This window comes from Amblyraja radiata, chromosome 12 (genome assembly GCF_010909765.2).
Source record: "Amblyraja radiata isolate CabotCenter1 chromosome 12, sAmbRad1.1.pri, whole genome shotgun sequence".
Classification (NCBI taxonomy): Eukaryota; Metazoa; Chordata; class Chondrichthyes; order Rajiformes; family Rajidae; genus Amblyraja; species Amblyraja radiata.
Genome location: NC_045967.1, coordinates 10,634,135 through 10,654,680, shown reverse-complemented (window position 1 = coordinate 10,654,680; position 20,546 = coordinate 10,634,135). Strand labels below are relative to the sequence as shown.

At 44.8% G+C, this 20,546-nt stretch overlaps 1 protein-coding gene across 2 annotated transcripts in view; it reads right to left on the bottom strand.

The window, feature by feature from the left end:
- tmem255a (transmembrane protein 255A) overlaps nt 1–20,546 on the bottom strand; it is a 52,103-nt gene that overhangs the window by 1,539 nt on the left and 30,018 nt on the right. For both annotated transcript variants that reach the window (XM_033030213.1, XM_033030214.1), the window contains 4 exons: nt 15,643–15,723; nt 8,564–8,652; nt 3,924–4,083; nt 777–923 (listed from right to left, as the gene is read on the bottom strand). In XM_033030213.1, the coding sequence (XP_032886104.1) occupies nt 777–923; nt 3,924–4,083; nt 8,564–8,652; nt 15,643–15,723 (477 nt within the window). The remainder of the gene's footprint in view (nt 1–776; nt 924–3,923; nt 4,084–8,563; nt 8,653–15,642; nt 15,724–20,546) is intronic.

Below are 20,546 nucleotides of genomic sequence, written 5' to 3'. Positions count from 1 at the left end.
TCCCCCCACTGTATCTGGTACACGTGACAATAAAGAAACCATTGAACCATTGAAAATAGCACAGAGATCGTTTATGATTGACCCAAGAGTGTGAACAGGACTTCACTTCCATATGCACAACGCCCGTATCAACACTTAAGTACTCAGTGGGTCAGGCAGCATCTCTGGAGAACATGGGTGGGTGACGTTTCAGGTAGGGGTCGTTCTTTAGATTGATTGTGGGGAGGGGGAGGGAAGGGAAGCAGGTCAAAGCATGGCAGGTGAAGGTGGACACATGCGATAGGGGGTTTTGATAGGGGAATGGTTGGACAGAGGCCAGAGATTGGTAGGAGACAGAAGGATTGAAGAATTGCAAATTGTGAAGCCAGAGGAAGGATTGTAGGAGCAGGGGGAGGGGCGAAATAGGTGTGGGTCCAGGTAAGGCACAGGGGAGGGGAGAGGGGGCTGGGGAAAGTGGAGGGGAAGGAACACCTATCCATGTTCTCCAGAGATGCTATCTGACCCGCTGAGTTCCTCCAGTACTGAGTAAACCAACAACTGCAATTCCTTATTTCTACAGATACCAACACTAATTATTTAGTTTCTTTGTGCATTTCTTTACCTTTGATAGCAGCCGGTATTGCTCTGATCTTAATGGAAATGGGTAGCAATAAATGACAAAGTTGTCAATAAGGAGCAAAGAATATACACTGAGCTTTCTTCACAGAATTAAATACTTTTTATGGGTGACATTGATAAAGCAGGGTTATTATCTACATGCCTTGATAGATACATACCTGCATGTCATATGGACTGTAAGGTGGTAGGTGAGGTGGCCCAGGGTAATAGTTAGTGTAGGCCAGAACCTGCTGTCCAGGGTCATACATTATGGGTGGAGGTGGGGGCTCTGGAGCACAGGTGATTCCAGACGCAGCCGGAGTCTGCTGGAGTGACAACAGATAACAACACTTGAGTACAAGAAGGCAAACTATTGAATCCTCTGCTTCCCTCTGAACTGCTCCATATGTTTATATTGAATTCTCTCAGGGAGGACATTCCCAGGCTGTGTTGATAAAAGCCTCCCCTATCTTTGCAACCTTCTCCTGCTCCACACCTTGCCGAATGATCAGAACTCCTCTAATTTTGCATCTCTGACCTTGCGTAGTCCACCTTGAGTGATTGTGCTTTCAGCCGCCAGACCTAAACTTCTCTCCAAACCTCTCCTGCCTTCTTCCTGTTTCCCCCATTATCACATTCCCTAAAATCTCTTTGACCTTTGGTTGTCTGTTACAGTGAAGAAACAGGCCTTTCGGCCTATGATGCCAGTGCTGAACATGAGGCCAAATTAAATTAATCTCTTCTGACTGTACGTGATGTCCCTGTATGTCCATATGCCTATCTAAAAGCCTCTATTTAAGTCACTATCTTTACACAAACTGCAGCAATTCAAGAAAGCAGCTCACAACTGCTTTCAAATTGTCATTTCAAAGGCAATTTGTGCAGGGTACAAATGGTGGCCTGGCCACTTTTGTACATGTACCATAAATGAATAATGAGAAACTAGTCTATTTGACACTACTTAGATTAATCTTCACGTCATTTACCACAAAGCTACTTTATATAAATTGGGGCGGCATCATGGTGCAGCAGTAGAATTGCAGCCTTACAGCGCCAGAGACCTGGGTTGGATTCTGACTAGCTGTCTGTATGGAGTTTGTGCATTCTCCCTGTGACTGCGTGGGTTTTCCCCGGGTGCTCCCATTTCCTCCCACACTCCAAAGTCTTGCAGGTTTGTAGGTTAATTGGCTTAAGTAAAGCTTGTAATTGGTCCCTCGTGTGTCGGATAGTGCTTGTGTATGGGGTGATCGCTGGTCGGCGCGGACTTGGTGGGACGAAGGTTTCCGCGCTATATCTCTAAAGTCTAAATAATGCATTGTTGAAGCTCTGGTTGCAGAGTGGCTGAAAATTAGGACTGTGGCTACTTTCTACATTTTATAACCCAAGGCATGTTGACGTCACCAGCTGCACAGCAAGAATTTGACCCCAACTTCCTAAGGAAAGTGCTTTTGCCAAGAAGCATAACAAAAATGGAAAAAATAGAACTGAATGCAAAAATCACTGAGATCAGATGTTTTGACAATTTCAACAAACACAACTTAGAAGATGGCAGCCAAATTAAATATGTATTTTGAAGTGAAAGACACAAAATGCTGGAGTAACTCAGCAGGTCAGGCAGCATCCTTGGAGAACATGTATGATATTCCCCACAGCCATCAGGCTATTAAACCTGGCTCGGACAAAACTCTGATTATTAATAACCCATTTTCTGTTATTTGCACTTTATCAGTTTATTTATTCATGTGTGTACATATTTATATAATGGTATAGGGACACACTGATCTGTTTTGTAGTAAATGCCTACTATGTTCTGTGTGCTGAAGCAAAGCAAGAATTTCATTGTCCTATAGAATTAGAATTAGAATTAGATTCCTTTATTGTCATTCAGACCTTTCGGTCTGAACGAAATTATGTACAGGGACATATGACAATAAACTCACTTGACTTGACTTGATATAGGTGTATGGGTGATGGTTCGGGACCGTTCCTCAGACCTCTAGAAAAGGCTCCTTTTCTAGAGGTCTGAGGAAGGGTCCCGAACCGAAAAGTCACCTTATCCATGATCTCCAAGGAGGCTGCTACTGAGTTACTCCTGCACTTTTTTGTCTTTCCTTGGTACACTAGCATCTGCAGTTCCTTGTTTCGACATGTATTTTGAATTGCTTATTTTTAACAAAATTAAAGTGACTAGAAATAATGCAAATATACAGACTGCAAATCCGTCACTTTTTCAAACGGATACGTTTGCAACTGAGCCTCTGGAAGGTCTTTCTTAAGAATTTAGAAGCCATAAAAGCAGGAGTAATTCTTTTGACAACTTCTTCACATTCAATACTTATAAATTAATAAATATTATATAATACTTATAAATTAATAAATATTATATTAATTAATATAAATCCAATGCACCACAGGTTTGGTAATATCTTTCTCCATGTGTTTTAAGGAATAATGAGCACTTAGATTATAATGAAGACTTTTTCTTATATAGATTCTTTAATTAGGTCAATTATATATTTTAAATTGAAAATAGAACATGCCAATTTTATACCTTCATCGGAATTTATTTTTGCTTCCTGCATGTGCAGTTCAACCAAATAAGGGAACATTTTGTAAAAAAAATTGAGCATCCTGAGGGAAGTGAAATGAAAGTATCAAAGGAACAGGTTCCAACTACTCATTTATTCAGAGATAAATTATAAATTGTTCAGCGGAAATAATTCTTAATTATACCTGTGGGAACAATAGTCATTTCCATCCAGCTAACATAAAGACACGATGGCAGTCAGCTATGCTGTATCATTGATGTTGGTTGAGGAATGAACGTTAGTCAGAATGTTTGGGAGAAATATGGTCTTTTTCAAACAAGTGCTCTTAGATCTTTTCCTACCACCTGATATAGAGTCTTGTTTTGATATTGCTCCTCCATTAGTATAGTATCATGCTCGCTCTATTCGCCCAGCAGGGTATAGGTACTTTAGGATTCATTACTTCCCTAAGTGCCTTGTATGGGTTGAAGGCAGAGATATATAGATTCTTGATTATTATAGGTGTCAGGGGTTATGGGGAGAAGGCAGGAGAATGGGGTTAGGATTGAAAGATAGATCAGCCATGATTGAATGGCAGAGTAGACTTGATGGGCTGAATAGCCTAATTCTGCTCCTTTCACTTATGAACTTATGAAAAAGTGAATTTCCCCTACCTCAATTCCAGAATGGAGAAAGATACGGTTTACCTTATCCCTACCTTGCACACAGAAAAAGCACAGCACATGTGACATTGTGCAAATGTTATTCGCCTCGGGTAAAACAGGGGAAGTTGAATACCATGTCTTTGAAGGAGCCGAGGACAGCTGCTGTGATGATTCCAAGGAACAAACCCACAATGTTGAGGATTGTCGATGACCAAAGCAGGTGGTAGAGGTGGATAACTTCCTGACAACTTCCCACATCGTTGTACTCATAATAACCACCCAGAGCGTCACGGCTGCATTGAAGGAATAAAGCAAGAATGAGAAAGTCTCCAGAGTATTGCTTTCTGTTATCAAGCCACAAATAGCGCCCCCATTCCAAAGATGGGAATGTGCACACCTCCAAATCCTATCCTAAAACAAGTACGAAACACAACACATTTCATGCATTGGTGGACATTACTAAGCTGATATCTAATATTCAGCATCTGACTATGGGTATAAAATATTCCAATAATTATTTTTGTGCATGGACGCATAATACTTCCAAAACCACTGAACAATAGAATAATTTGTAATTCCCCCTTGTCTCTTCATTCTTTATGGATAGACAGAAGCAAATCCATGACATTTATATAGTGCAAGGACAAATCTGACGCACTAGAATCCAATTACCACCACATACATGTCTTGATATATGCTGGTACATTTAATTCAAGAAGTGAACATATTCCTGCCATTTTAAGACATTGCTTTTATAATTCAAACTGGACCTTTAATTGAGCAAAACGCAAAATGCTGGAGGAACACAGCGGGTCAGGCAGCACAGTGTTGCAGCTGGTAGAGTTGCTGCCTCACAGCGCCAGAGACCTGGGTTCAATCTTGACCATGGGTCTTGTATGTGTGGAGTTTACACATTCGCCCTGCACCCCCGCGAGTTTCCGCCGGGTGCTCCGATTTCCTCCCACATCCCAAAAATGTACGGGCGTAGGTTAATTGGCATCTATAGCCTTCCCCCAATATATAGGGAGTGGATGCAAATTGAACAGGCGATCGATGGTCAGCATGGACTCGATGTGTTTCCATGGTGTATCTTTCAATCTGCGGAAGGAAGGAATGGACAGGTGACATTTTGGGTCAAAATGCCATCTGAAGAAGAGTCCGGACCCGAATGTCACCTGTCTATTCACTCCACAGATGCTGCCTGACCCGCTGAGTTCCTCCAGCACTTTGTGTTTTGCTCAAGATTCCAGCATCAGCAGTTCATTGTGTCTGTAACAACCTTTAATTGTCCTAATTTGGAATTTTGAATGGTGCCTGATTTGTGGGAAGATTTCTGGCAGACTGGTTTTGATAATTTGGACTGAATGAGCCAATGCAATGAATGACACATTCATTAGAACTTGAAATGAATGAATAAAAATGCATTTTGGAAAATATGCAATTAACTGAAATGTTATAGCCAGGTAATGTTATAGTTCAGTACTATATTTTTGATAAAAAATAATATGCATGAATTTCATTGATTAAATGGTTATAATATTTAACAATCTAAAATAGTGATCTAACATATACACTTCCGATACCATTTATAGTTTACATAGCTAAATCACTTGACATACATTTCATTGCTTTTATTTATAGTGTTTCTGGGGATTTGAGCAATTTCACTTTAATTTAATTCCTATTTCCATAGAGATTTATAAATCATAGAATCATTATTATACAAAGAAGGCTATTCGGCCCATCAAATCTATGCTGGCCTTCCATTTCAGCAATTCCAAGTTGTCTCCTATTTGCCCCTTTCTCCAAGGCAATTTTTATACTAATTTTCTTTCACTCAAACATTAGAAAAAATCTTGTTAATGTCCTTTGGCCAATTTAATTCTTTAGCATAATCATGATCTCCTTCTGATGCAATGTCCTTCAATGACTGTAGTGCTACAATGCAGATCTAATTAGCATTTTAGAAAGTTCTAACATAACCTTCCTGGTCTTGCATTCTACTCTGCCTAATAAAGAATTCAATACATTTTTAAATTATCATCTTCTCCTGTCTACATGTACTCCACAGTCCTCTTTCTTTTATCTTTTACTAGACCAAGTGGGACACATTGGGCCCCGTTCCCCCAACGTAACATTCCACCACTCACCGGTTCCCCCAACGCAACCCGTTCCCCCAACACAATATTCCACTACTCACCTATAGCCCCCAACTGCGCAGGCGCAGTTCATTTCCCCTCATCCCCCAGTACTCCCTTATCACCCTCCCTCTTCTTTCCCCTCTCCTCCTCCCTCCCCAGTCCCTCCCTCACCTCTCCCTCCCCTACCCTCAGTCACTCTCTCCTTCCATAACCCCTCTCCCCTCACTACCCCCCTGCACTCTCCCTCTATCATGTTTAAATAACAATCTTCTCCTCGTCCCCTCCCCCACTCACTCCCTCTCCTTACAACAATGTTACAAATCTCTCATTGGAGTGGGAGTCCTGTCATTGTTAACATTGTCCATAACCTCTCTCTCCTCCCTACCTCAAGTGGGACCCGTTGGGCCTCGTTCCCCCAACGCAATATTCCGGCCTGGAGCCGGGGGAGGGGGAAGGAGGAGCGCGGCTCCGGGCCCAGTCCGTGTCTGAGTCCAGCTGCGCTCGGGGCCCTGGGCTGTGGTTCAAGCCGGTGCGAGGGCTGCTGCTCCGGGCCCGCGGGGAGGCTTCTCCCTCCCCCTCCCCCTCCCGCAGCTCCGCACTCGTGGCATTTTTAAATAACTGAAAGTGTCAGTCAGTCACTTTTTGAGGCTGCTGTCTTGAGCTGCGGGAGGGGAAGGGAGGAGCGCAGTTCCGGGCCCAGTCCGTGTCTGTGTCCATCGTGCTTTTATCGTCGACAGCGAGTTTTTAAAAAATGTAAATGAGATCACATTGTGACGTCATAGCTGTAACTGCCACTGAAGTGTTCAAGTGATTATTTCTCAAACTGGGTTTTGTAAAGTTAAAAATGTGAATAACTTGTAAAATATAACATCAATCTGAATGAAACTTGATAAAAGCACACAAGACAATTGTGAGTAAGGTGGTCCAAAAATTGTAGTGCTATCGTGTACCGTTTTGGCGAAATTTCAGGTCATGAATTACAGACAAACAGACTCACTGACAAACAAGATGAGAGTTTTAGTAATAAATAGATAGATGTTTAGTCGTACAGTCATGCAGCACAGAAACAGGCCCTTCGGGACAACACATCCATGGCAACCAAGATGCCCCATTTACACTAGTTCCATTCATCCATGTTTGACCCATACCCTATAAACGCCTATCCCAGTACCAATCCAAATGTCTTTTAAATGTTGTTATTGTCCCTGCCTCAACTACTATTATTGTTTATTTGTTTTTTTATGTGTACATGTGTGTGCAATCACACATGACAAAAGGAGGAGCCGGTGGGCATTGTGACTTTGTCAGCGCTGTAGGTGGCTGCTATTTGTATACATTGTGTATGCAAGCAAAGAATCTCATTGTGCCTAGTCACATGTGACAATCAAGTAGTCCTATTCCTATAAAGAATTCAGGAATATGGGGATAGAGAAGGGGTGATGGAGAAGGAAGGACATAGAAGCAAGAAAGAAGTCTATGTAAATTAATGGGCCCGTTGGCATTTCTCTTCCAGTGACGCAGAGCAATAAATCTGAAGTGCAATGCACTCTACTGCAGGATGTACAACTTGATATTATTTTGGAAGGATGATATTTGAGTGTTTGGAGAAGAAACATTAGAGAATGTGCATTTATGTGCTGGCTCCCACTACCCATAGTCAATTAATTTTGATCAGCAGCCATTGCTATGATACAGGCAGATGTAGCGAGCACGGTCACCCAAAAGGCATTAATAATTAATTTGTCGTTTTGGGAGTGAAGTCTCAGCATATTACAAGACAAGTTCCTCCTTCCATATTGCCACTGTGTGTTATCATGCATCTCAATTTAAGCCACTGCAGTATGTCCTTGGTTACTCTCCTGAAAAGTGTCACCTCCAACGTGACAAGGATAGAGTTTCCCTGGTCCTCACCTTTCATCCCCTCAACCTCCGCATCCGGCACGTTAATCTCCGACATTTCCGTCATCTCTGACGCGATCCCACCATCAGTCACATCTTCCAATCCACACCCCTTTCTGCCTTCCGAAGAGACCGCTCTCTCCGCAACTCCCCGATTCACTCATCCCTTCCCACCCAAACCACCCCCTCCCCCGGTATATTCCCCTGTCCCAATACCTCCTCCCTCATCTTCATCCAGGCACCCTAGAAGTCCTTACAGGTGAGCCAATGGTTCGCATGCACCTCATCTAACCTCATCAACAGCACCGGGTGCTCCAGACATGGCCTCCTGTACATCGGCAAGACCCAATGTAGACGCGACCGTTGTGCTAAACACTTACCACAGGTCCACCAAGGCCTGCTAACCATTTTAACTCCTTTACCCATTCCCACACTGGCCTTTCCGTATGGGCCTCAGAGTGCGGTGAGGGGATGTGAGTAACTGCAGGAAATAAAGCAGGCGAGGTAGTGGAAGGATTTGAAGACAAGGGTGACTGTAAAACTGAGGCCGTGTGTCAATGTAAACCAGTGAGCATAGGGCTTATGGATGAACGGGAATCTGGATAACTGTCAATAGTACGTATGGATGATACTTTAGACAAAAAGAAAATGTGCTCAACATCGAACAGTTAACACACATTAAAGCAGACTTTACTTCAAGAGGTACACATGAAGAGAATGAAGGAAAACCCACCTGCCACATTTATAAAGATCGCAACAGTAGCAGGTATTGCTCTTTACCTTCAGTATGCATGGAGATCGCGACTGGCTTGGGCAGGTCACCTAATGGAAGGAATAAATCCAGTCACCCAACACTTGGCGATAACTCTTCATTTCCATACATAAATCTGAAAGATTCAGTTACTTATTCTGGTTCCTTTATTTTAATAAATATCAGGGATTAAGTAACAAATGAATGTTATTTCTTCATCTAAGCTTCAGTCGTTCACAACCATGCAGACTTGAGCTGTCGGTGCCTGCTGGCTTCTGTAAATTGTAAATTGTCGCCAGTGCGTAGGATAGTGCAAGTGTACGAGGTGATCGCTTGTCAGTGCGGACTTGCTCAGTGCGGCCAGTTTCCTCGCCTGTTTCTCTAAAGTCTACAGATGGCTAATGGTGACTGTCAGTAGCTCTCTATCATATGGGCAAGGTTAACATTACCGTACTGTCAGCTGGTTCTGCTCTGAAAGTCAAATGCACTGTCCTCTTTATTACATTAAATGCAGCAGTACAAAAAACAGGCTAAGGAAGCCAATCTCAATTGGCTTGCTATCAGTTGGGCGAATAATTAGGGATGGACAATAAATGATGGCTTGGTAACAGACATGCATCTTCTGTGAACAAATTATTTAGATTTATTTGACCTTAATACTCTGTTTGAGTAATAACATTTCTCCTAAACTCCCCACTAGATTTTTTGATGGCAATCTAAAATGGAAAGCCCCTAACCTTGGGACTTCCCAATACGTGGAAGCATTTTCTCTTCCTCTTCACCTCTCAGCCAAGTGAACAGTAAGTGTTTCTGCCAATTTTATGAAGCAGCCTCTTAAAGCGACAATGAATAGTTAGCCTTTGTAGTGTGTCCAGAATGTGTCCACCCTCCTCAACATTGGCAAACAAGTCAAGAGAGACAAATGCAGTGCTGCGAAGAGATGATCTCTTTGCACAGCCTGTGCACATTGGAGTGATCTTACCATCTCATCATAGACTCTTTAAAATCTGAGGTGTAACATATTTCAACCTCTCACTTCTGAGGTCTGAGGTTCCCACCTGCTTTAAAAGGGCATCAATTATACCGGTGCCCAAGAAGAGTAAGGTGACGCGCCTCAATGACTATCGACCAGTGGCACTAACGTCTGTGGTGATGAAGTGCTTTGAGAGGTTGATCATGGCGGAAATCAACTCCTACCTCGACAAAAACCTGGACCCACTGCAGCTCGCTTACCGCCACAACAGATCAACGGTGGATGCGATCTCGCTGGCTCTCCACTACGCTCTGGACCAATTGGACAAAAAAAACTAATTTGTCAGGCTGTTATTCATTGACTACAGCTCGGCATTTAATACAATCATCCCCTCCAAGCTGGTTACCAAACTCTCAGAACTGGGTCTCTGCACATCCCTCTGCAATTGGATCCTCGACTTCTCATTCACAGACCACAGTCTGTCCGTATTGGTGGAAATGTGTCAGCCTCGATAACAATCAGCACGGGAGCACCTCAAGGCTGCGTGCTCAGCCCCCTGCTGTACTCACTCTATACTCATGACTGCGTAGCCAGTCATAGTGCGAACTCCATCATCAAGTTCGCTGACGACACCACTGTTGTGGGACGTATCACTGATGGAGATGAGTCAGAGTATAGAAGTGAGATCGACCGTTTGACCAAATGGTGCCAGCACAATAACCTGGCTCTCAGCACCAGCAAAACCAAGGAACTGATTGTGGACTTTGGAAGGGGTATGATGGGGACCCATAGTCCCATATATATCAACGGGTCGATGGTGGAGAGGGTCAAGAGTTTCAAATTCCTGGGCGTGCATATCTCTGAAGATCTCTCCTGGTCCAAGAACACCGATGTAATTATAAAGAAAGCACATCAGCGCCTCTACTTCCTGAGAAGATTACGGAGAGTCTGTATGTCAAGGAGGACTCTCTCGAACTTCTACAGGTGCACAGTAGAGAGCATGCTGACCGGTTGCATCGTGGCTTGGTTCGGCAACTTGCGCGCCCAGGAGTGGAAAAGACCGCAAAAAATTGTAAACACTGCCCATCCATCATCGACTCTGACCTCCCTACCATCGAGGGGATCTATCGCAGTCGCTGCCCAAAAAAGGCTGCCAGCATCATCAAGAATCCACCCCATCCTGGCCGCTGGTACAGGAGCCTGAAATCTGCAACATCCAGGTTCAAGAATAGCTTCTTCCCCACAGCCATCAGGCTATTAAACTCAAACAAAACTCTGAACATTTGTAGCCCATTGCAGTGTGTGTGTGTGTGTGTGTGTGTGTGTGTGTGTGTGTGTGTGTGTGTGTGTGTGTGTGTGTGTGTGTGTGTGTGTGTGTGTGCGTGCGTGCGTGTGTGTGTGTATCTATATTACTAAAACTCTGTTCTTGACCGGTTTTGGCTTTCTGTGCTGCGGTTTCCGAGAGTACGCCGCCACCTACGGCCGTCATTTTTGGCCACCTCGCTCAGAGCCCCCCTCCGCCACGTGTGTGCCAAGGATTTTTCCCGTCAATGAAAATTGACAGAGATATTAATGTTTTTACAACATTCCCCATTCTCTCTGCTGCCTCTGCTGGAGGGAGGGGGAGGGACTATAAAACCAGGAAGTGGTGTGCCTCAATCAGTCTCTGCAAGTGGTGTTCCTCAATCAGTCTCTGCAAGTGGTGTGCCTCAATCAGTCTCTGCAAGTGGTGTGCCTCAATCAGAGCTTTGAATGACACTGACAAATGTCTACAGCACTGTGAGTACCCTTAATTTGGTTTGAAAATGAAAATATGGTTAGAGGTAAAAAAGCACCGCCTGCAAATGGTTGTTTGGGTTTGGGTTGAAGTAAAAAAGGCACTCTTTCTCCCCCCCTCCCTCTCCTCTCCCCCCCCCCTCCCTCTCCTCTCCCCCCCCCCCCTCCTCCCTCTCCTCTCCCCCCCCTCCTCCCTCTCCTCTCCTCTCCCCCTCCCTCTCCTCTCCTCCTCCCTCTCCTCTCCTCCTCCCTCTCCTCCCCCCCTCCCCTCTCCCCCCTCCTCCCCTCTCCTCTCCCCCCTCTCCTCTCCCCCCCTCTTCTCTCCCCCCCCTCTTCTCTCCCCCCTCTCCTCTCCCCCCCCCTCTCCTCTCCTCCTCCCCCCTCCCTCTCCCTCTCCTCTTCCCCCTTCTCCTCCCTCCCCTCTCCTCTCCCCCCTCCCCCCTCTCCTCTCTCCTCTCCTCCCCCCTCCTCTCCCTCTCCTCTCCTCACCCCACTCCTCCCCTGTCTCCTCTCCCCCCCTCTTCTCTCCCCCCCTTCTCCTCCCCCCCTCTCCTGCTCCCCCCTCTCCTACCCCCTCATCACCTCCCCCACCGTCCCTCCCCTAAACCCCCCTCCCCTCCACACACCCCTACCCCCTCCCTGCTCCCCACCTCTTCCGCCCCTCATCTCACCCCCCTCTCAGCACCCCCCCTCTTCCCTTCCCCCCCCTCCCTCTCTCTCTCTCTCTCTCTCCCCCCTCCTCTAGTGTGAGTGCGGGAGGGGGTAGTTAGTGTGTGTGATGCTGCATGCAGCCTTCCCCCCCACAACCGCACGTTGGGGGAACAGACCCAACGGGTCTGCACTTGGTCTAGTATATATATATATATTCAATGGTATATGGACACACTGATCTGTTCTGTATTTATTTATGCCTACTATATTCTGTTGTGCTGAAGCAAAGCAAGAATTTCATTGTCCTATCAGGGACACATGACAATAAACTCTCTTGAATCTTGAATTTCCTTTATCTGTCACAACTGTGCCGTCATCTCCGTTTCAATAGACCCTTGTAGTAAATCATTTCTTCCTAATTAATAGACAATAGGTGCACGAGTAGGCCATTCGGCCCTTTGAGCCAGCACCGCCATTCAATGTGATCATGGCTGATCATCCCCAATCAGTATCCCGTTTCTGCCTTCTACCCATATCTCCCGACTCCGCTATCTTCAAGAACCCTATCTAGCTCTCTCTTCAAAGTATCTAGAGAACCGGCCTCCACTGCCCTCTGAGGCAGAGAATTCCACAGACTCACAGCCTCTGTGTAAAAAAGTGTTTTCTTATCTATGTTCTAAATGGTTTACCCCTTATTCTTAAACTGTGGCCCCTGGTTCTGGACTCCTCCAACATCAGGAACATGTTTCCTGCCTTTAGGGTGTCCAAACCCATAATCTTATATGTTTCAATAAGACACCCTCTCATTCTTCTAAACTCCAGAGTGTACAAGCCCAGCTGCTCCATTCTCTCAGCGTATGACAGTCCCACAATCCCGGGAATTAACCTTGCAAACCTACGGTGCACTTCCTCAATAGCAAGAATGCCCTTCCTCAAATTAGGGGACTAAAACTGCATACAATACTCCAGATGTGGTCTCACTAGGACCCTGTAAATAGGAACTGCAGAAGGACCTCTTTGCTCCTATTTGATGGCAATATTATTTCAAATGCAGTTTCCCGGGTGATAATCCAAAAGTCAAGTGAAGCTGATGGACCATTTACCCTTTTGTTATCTAAACTCTTTAAAATGAAAGTTCACTTATTTGGAAAAGGGCAATTCTTTGGTCTCTTTTCTGTCTCCAATATCTCTAATTCTTGGCATGATTAATCCATGACTTCCATCCTTTTCCAAAGAGATCTATGGAACTGCATACAGTACTCAAATGTGGCCTAATCAATGCCTCGTGTAAAGGCCGTATTACAGTCAATAGACAATAGGTGCAGGAGTAGGCCATTCGGCCCTTCGAGCCAGCACTGCCATTCAATGTGATCATGGCTTGCTTCAAATCCCTACCCCATACACAAGGACAGTTCAAAGATATCTGTTTTAAGACAATGCTAGTGCAATCTGATTATATTTGTCCACAGCGGCCATTTTTGGAGAGATTACTGAGCCAACAACCTGAAATGTACTCTGTTCTTCTAAAGTACACCTCAACAACATGTAAATGGTGTACTGGATTCTCCTGTGATGTACTGTGTATGGCTGAAATCTGTGATATGGTGAACCAACACATCTTCAAAAAAAACTAAAATATGTTTCAGGGATTCATTCTCTGTGTAGTCCAACTCCTTGCTAAACTTGGGATATGAAATACTTCCAACTCTGCAGCTCACAGATTCTTATTTGTACGTGATACGCCTGTGGATATCACATCTCTATGAAATATGTGGATATTTTGGCAGCTGCTTGGGATCCAAGGACATTATTGGCAACTCCCATTCTTTCTCTCGTATTCTCCATGCTCGGAATATACAATCGCATCTATTCCCATCTGCAATCACGTCACCTCTTGATTCTTCAGATACTTTACTCCACTTTACAATTGTCTGACCACTAGTTTGCACTTGGATAAACCTGTTTACCCTGTCCCTGCCCTCCGAGCTTCTTCTGAAGAACTGTTCACTGGTGACTGCTTCACTGCTTTATGAACAGCAACCCATCTGCTCCACTGACAGACACAAAATGCTGGAGTAACTCAGCGGGTCGGACAACATCTTTGGAGAAAAAGGATAGGTGACGCTTTGGGTCGGAACCAGCAATCATCTTATCCAGAAACCTGACACCCGTCATTACTTCATGGAACCGACATGTGGATTATCACTGCCCCTCTTCACTTTTTTTACTACAGTTTCTGACCACATGCTAACAAGGTCACGACACAACACAGCATCATAGGTCATCATATGGTTCATCATGACAATGCGAGTCAAAGAGCCAGAAGGATTATGGTGAAACGGAAGAGCTTCTCAACAGTTCGATATATCTGGGCAATTTATTTTCTTGGGAGGTTTGGAGCAAGAATTGGGGTTGGAAGGTGGGTTATGCAGATGTGGATGGTGAGATGGTCAAGTCTCTGGAATTGGCCTTTACTGTAAACGAGACAAAGGGAACAAAGTGGAGATGATGGTGTCAATGAGAAGTCCACATATATGTTTCGAAGAGTTGACATGAAGGGAGAGGTCAGGGAGAGTGGGGTCAAAGACCAATGTCGGCCAGCACTTATTATCCATTCCAAATTAGCCTTACACTGAATTGGTTGCTAGGCTATTTCAGAGGGGGGTTAAGAGTCAACAGGTCTGTAGTTACAGGGTTGGACAGGGTGAAGATGGCAGACTTTATTACATGCCAGCACTCCCAATCAACTTTTAGAAAACTACTGGGGTTGATACTGTATTGGTGTGTCACTGTCTGTGGAACAAAGCGGTAGCATGAGTGGAACGCAATGCAATTAAATAAAAAAGATGAATGGTGCTCCTTGGAATGATCAGTATCTAACCATTGACTGATGTCAGGCATGCATTGAACCATTGATTCTCCTTTCCCTTGCACAGTCTTCACACAATTCTACTCAACACAATGTCATAGTCATACAGCATGGAAACAGGCTCCCGGCCCAAACTTTCCAGGGCCAACCAAGATGCCCCATCTACATTGGTCCCACCTGGTTGTGTTTGTCCCATATCCCTTTAAACCTTTCCTTTTGGACTTTACAGATGCAGCGTGGAAACAGTCCCTTTGAACCACGGAGTCCGCGTCAACCAGCGCTCACCTTGCCCATCCTACACACTAGGGACAATTTACAATTTACAGAAGCCAATTAACCTACAAACCTGCACATCTTTGGAATGTATGAAGAAACCAGAGCACCCAGAGAAAACCCATGCAATCCTAGGGAGAACGTGTAAACTCTGTAGAGACAGCACCCGTAATCAGGATGGAACCCGGGTTTCTGACGCTGCAAGGCAGCAACTCTACTGCTGCGCTACTGTGCTGCCTTTCCTATGCATGTACTTGTCCAAATGTTTTTTAAATATTGTTATAATGTTATGTTTGTGGAGAATTATTATCCCCACATCTGTGTCCAAAATACTGTATATGCAAGGATAAAAAAACTAAACAATTCAGAACTAATGACGATTGTCTTGACAACTAACAATTTCCAGGTTTGTCATGCGAGAGCCACAGAAAAAAGCAACCTTAATCTATTTGGAGTTCCCAACATAGTAATAGTGTAGAGTGCTCAGTAATAATGCTGAGCTAGTGTTGGAAGACATACCTCTGCATTATGATCATCTGAAGGATATGGAGTTTCACTGGAATAATACTGGCATCTCCCTGCATGGAAGGGCCTGATATCCTGCAGGAAAGGAAAGCATCACCAAGTCAGACACAAAGAACTGCAGAGGCTGGAATCTTGAACAAAACACAAATTGATTAGGAGAAACTCAGCAGGACACGCAGCAATGCCTAGGTGATATTTTGGGTGGGGAACCCTTACCATGTCGAATCTTGCAACCCAACAAGTGCACAACAGACAAGATTATTGTACAAAAAAAAATTAAATCCACTATTCTTTTTACTACTGCATCAACATTTAAATATCCCACCCAACCTGACAGGTCTATGCTGGGCAAGTGAACATTTCAGCCTTTAAGCCAAACATTTGTAGTTGGAAGAAATGGCCATGAGTTTGGAGCGACAACAGTTTGTGTGCCAACTGAATCTCAGCACAAATTGGAGAACACCTCTGTGCATTGATAAGTGGTAAGGAGAAATAAATCAAAAATAAAACACAAACTGCTGGGGTAATTTAATGGGTCAGGCAGCATCTACAGAGGGAATGGATTTGCGATGTTTTGGAACATCAGGGCCCTCCATCAGAATGGTGTTGGTGGGGGGGGGGGGGGGGGGTAAGCTGGAAAAGGTGTGGAAGCAGGACAAAGCTTGGCCAGTGATAAGCTTCTTATCAGTGGACCGAAGAGCCTGTTCCCATGCTGTATCTCTAGACTAAACGTCCCTCATTTTAACCTACTGTCACAATAGAATTGGAAGGAGATTATTCAGCCACGAATGCTGTATCAACCAGCTAGAAGCCATCCGCTCTTTCTTGCTATTAAATTGACTTTTGCATAAGTGATTGCTGCCTTTGGGAGAGAGGAGTGTATAATTTAATTATCGAAAGGGAATTAATTGAAGTGAACAAATGTCCATTTCTAGAAAACATGATGCCTATTTTAAAATGTTCAACTAAATTATTCGGTAATACAGAACATTGTGCAAAAAACAAAATATTCAGAATGAATCTTTTTCACACAGAGAGTTGTGAGTCTGTGGAATTCTCTGCCTCAGAGGGCAGTGGAGGCCGGTTCTCTGGATACTTTCAAGAGAGAGCTAGATAGGGCTCTTAAAGATAGTGGAGTCTGGGGATATGGGGAGAAGGCAGCAACAGGGCACTGATTGTGGATGATCAGTCATGACCACATTGAATGGCGATGCTGACTCGAAGGGCCGAATGGCCTACTCCTGCACCTATTGTCTTTTGTCTATTGATGAAACATGCTACTAGATTTAGTTTAGTTTAAATGAGTTTATAGGCACAGCGTGGAAACAGGACCTTCTGTCCACCGAGTCCACGCGACCAGCGATCCCTGCGCACTAACACTATCCTACACACACTAGGGACAATTTACAAATTTTACCGAAGCCATTTAGCCTACAAATCTGTACGTCTTTGGAGTGTGGGAGGAATCCGGAGCACCCGGAGAAAACCCATGCAGGTCACGGGGAGAACGTACAAACTCCGTACAGACAGCACCCATAGTCAGGATCAAACCCGAGTCTCTGCGCTATAAGGCAGCAACTCTATCGCTGTGTCACCATGCCGCCCAATGCAACAGAAATTAAACTAACTGCTCGTTCACTTGGATCTGCTTTGGGCTTATGCACCAGTCATTTACAGCAATAATGCCCCTGTCCCACTTAGGAAACCTGAACGGAAACCTCTGGAGACTTTGCGCCCCACCCAAGGTTTCCGTGCGGTTCCCGTGCGGTTCCCGGAGGTTTTTGTCAGTCTCCCTACCTGCTTCCACTACCTGCCACCTCCGGTAACCACCTGTAACCTCCGGGAACCATACGGAAACCTTGGGTGGGGCACAAAGTCTCCAGAGGTTTCCTAAGTGGGACAGGGGCGTTCAGGATCACTTATTTTACCATGAATGAAAAGTCATTTATTTCACAGGTTCAGAGATCAAAGGTCGTTTTCTCATGAGTCCATCAGTAGTTTTCGCCATATCTTTCCCTTTGCTCTACCTATGAGTTTAGTTTGATTGTATTTATGTACACTAGCGTCTGATTTTGGTTGGATGGCATGCTAAAAAAGCCTTCTCACTGCACCTCGACAATGTGACAATCATAAACCTAAACCTAGCAGTAGTTTTGGCATGGTCAGCATTTTGAATCTGTTGAACAAGTCTTGCTGACTATAGGTCGGCATTTATTATTCCTGGCTTTTTTACCTGGTACTCACTTTATAGGGTGGGCGGCACAACCGACATTGCAGCGGCCTCTGCAGTCCGCCTGTCATCGTTTTAATTTTTGTCCCGTTGAATGTATAGTTTGTTGTGGTTTTTATATTGTTTTTAGCTGTATATATGTGGGGGTGGGGAGGGGAACTTTTAATCTCTTCCCTGTACGGGTGACCCGACCTTTTCCCTGTCGGGTCTCCGTTGTCGTTGGGGCCTAGCACCGTGGAGCGGCCTCCAACCAGAACGACCTGGGGGCTCCAGTCGCGGAGTCTACAGACTTACCATCGTGGAGCTGGCCGGCTTCGGAGCGTGGAGAGCTGTGGTGGCGCGCGGCTGCGACCCGACTCCGGAGCTCGGAAGCTCGAGCCGCAGGTCCAGTGGCCGGTGACATCAGGAGCTCGCGGGTCCCTGGTGGGAGACCGTTTTTCGGAGCCCCCACAACGACAACTTCTCCCGCCCGAGTTGCGGGGTTGAAAATGACCCGGAGCGGGGCCTGACATCGCCTGGCTCGGCTTTAACGGCCATGGGACTTGCCATCGCCCGCCAGGGGCTTTAACATCGGGAGAAGAATGGAACACGGGAGAGACAAGACTGTGCCTTCCATCACAGTGAGGAGGAGATTCACTGTGATGGATGTTTGTGTAAATTGTGTTGGTTGTGTGTCTTGGTTCTTTTCTTGTTGTATGACTGCAGAAACCAAATTTCGTTTGAACTTCATTTGAGGTTCAAATGACAATAAATAATTGTATTGCATTGTATTCCATTATATACAACTTTATATTAAATTATAAAACTTCTCAACTCTAAATTCAGAGACAGAGTCTCCAGTAGCTTCAATATATTTATCTAGAAAGTGATTTGGGACTGGATTGCATTTGTATAATTTACATTCGGTTGCTCAGTTCATTCCAATCCATGATCGTAACTTTAAATTTGAGGAAAGACCAACCAGGAGTCCTGTCGGGATGCATCTCCCAAAATTAGACGAAGGTATCAATTGAAAATCCTTGTGAGAAAGAAGTGTTATGGATTATAAGACCAGAGGAGATAAATAAGGTAAATTATGTGGAGAACAGCCACAATCCAATTGAATGTCTATTTATATTCAAGGGCCTGTATGGTGGACTCCTGTTCCTCTCAGTCTAAAGCAAAGCGCAAAGTGTTGGAGTACCACCAAGTCCAAGCTCATCACCAAACTCGCGGGTAGATAAAAGTGCTGGAGAAACTCAGCGGGTGCAGCAGCATCTATGAAGCGAAGAAAATAGGCAATGTTTCGGCCCAAAACGTTGCCCATTTCCTGCTGCACCCGCTGAGTTTCTCCAGCACTTTTGTCTACCTTCGATTTTCCAGCATCTGCAGTTCCTTCTTAAACACCAAACTCGCGGGACTTGTTGTCAGCACACATCTCTGTAACTGGACCCTCGACTTCCTGACCAACTGACCCCTACCAGTGAGGATAGGGAACAAATCATCCTCTACGATAATCCTCAACACTGCAAGGATGCGTTCTCACCCCCTTCTTTACTCCTTGTACACCCACGACGGTGCAGCCATGTACATATCAAATTCAATTTTCAAATTCACAGACAACACCACCGTTGTGGGCCGGATATCAAATAATGATGAGACGGAGTACAGGAAGGAGATTGAGAACCTCGTGTCCTGGTGTCGGGACAACAACTTTTCACTCAATGTCAGCAAGACAAAGGAGATAGTGATCGACTTCAGGAAGCGAAGCAGTGCACATACCCCAGTTTACATTGACGGTGCGGAAATAGAGATGGTTGAAAATTTCAAATTCCTCGGAGTCAATATCACCAACTCCTCCTGGACCATCCATATTGAAGCAACGACCAAGAAAGCACACCTTCCTTAGAAGGCTTAGGAAGTTTGGCATATCCCCTACAACTCTCACCAACTTCTACACATGCATCATAGAAAGCATTTTACCCAGATGCATCACAGCTTGGTTTGGTAACAGCTCCATCCAAGACCACAAGAAATTGCAGCAAATTGTGGACGCAGCCCAGACCATCGCCCAAACCAAACTCCCTTCTATTGACTCCATTTATACCTCACGCTGCCTTGGCAAGGCCAGTAGCATAATCAAGGATGAGTCGCATCCTGGCCACTCCCTCGTCTCCCCTCTCCCATAAGGCAAAAGGTATAGAAGTCTTTTTTAGACATAATTGCAAGAATTAGGGCAACTAATCAAAGGGAATAACCGCTAACCTTGCTGGGCACAACCCCAAGCCAAACATGGATGAGAGAAGTATCATTAAATTAACTAGCATTGTATGTTAGATTCTGTTTGTTGTTGTATGTTAGAAGCAGAGATTCTGAAAACATGAAAGCAGGGAGCGATGCTCGAGGAGGAAATTACATAATCATTATCTAAATTGGTTTCAGTCCAGTGCAAGGTTAAATAATCCCTGCCGTCAAAATGGGTGAGAAGAGACGAATGAATGTGTGATTAGTACACAACACTGCCAGCTGTTTCATTACCGTGTCAGGGGACAGATGTTCTTGTACCCTACAGAATAACAGAACACTTGTAGCACAACAACACAGCATCAGCACAAATGGTATTTACATCTTCTCCCACTTTGCCATCTGCTCCTCGTTCATTTATCCCAAAATAATAGGGTTTGCAGGA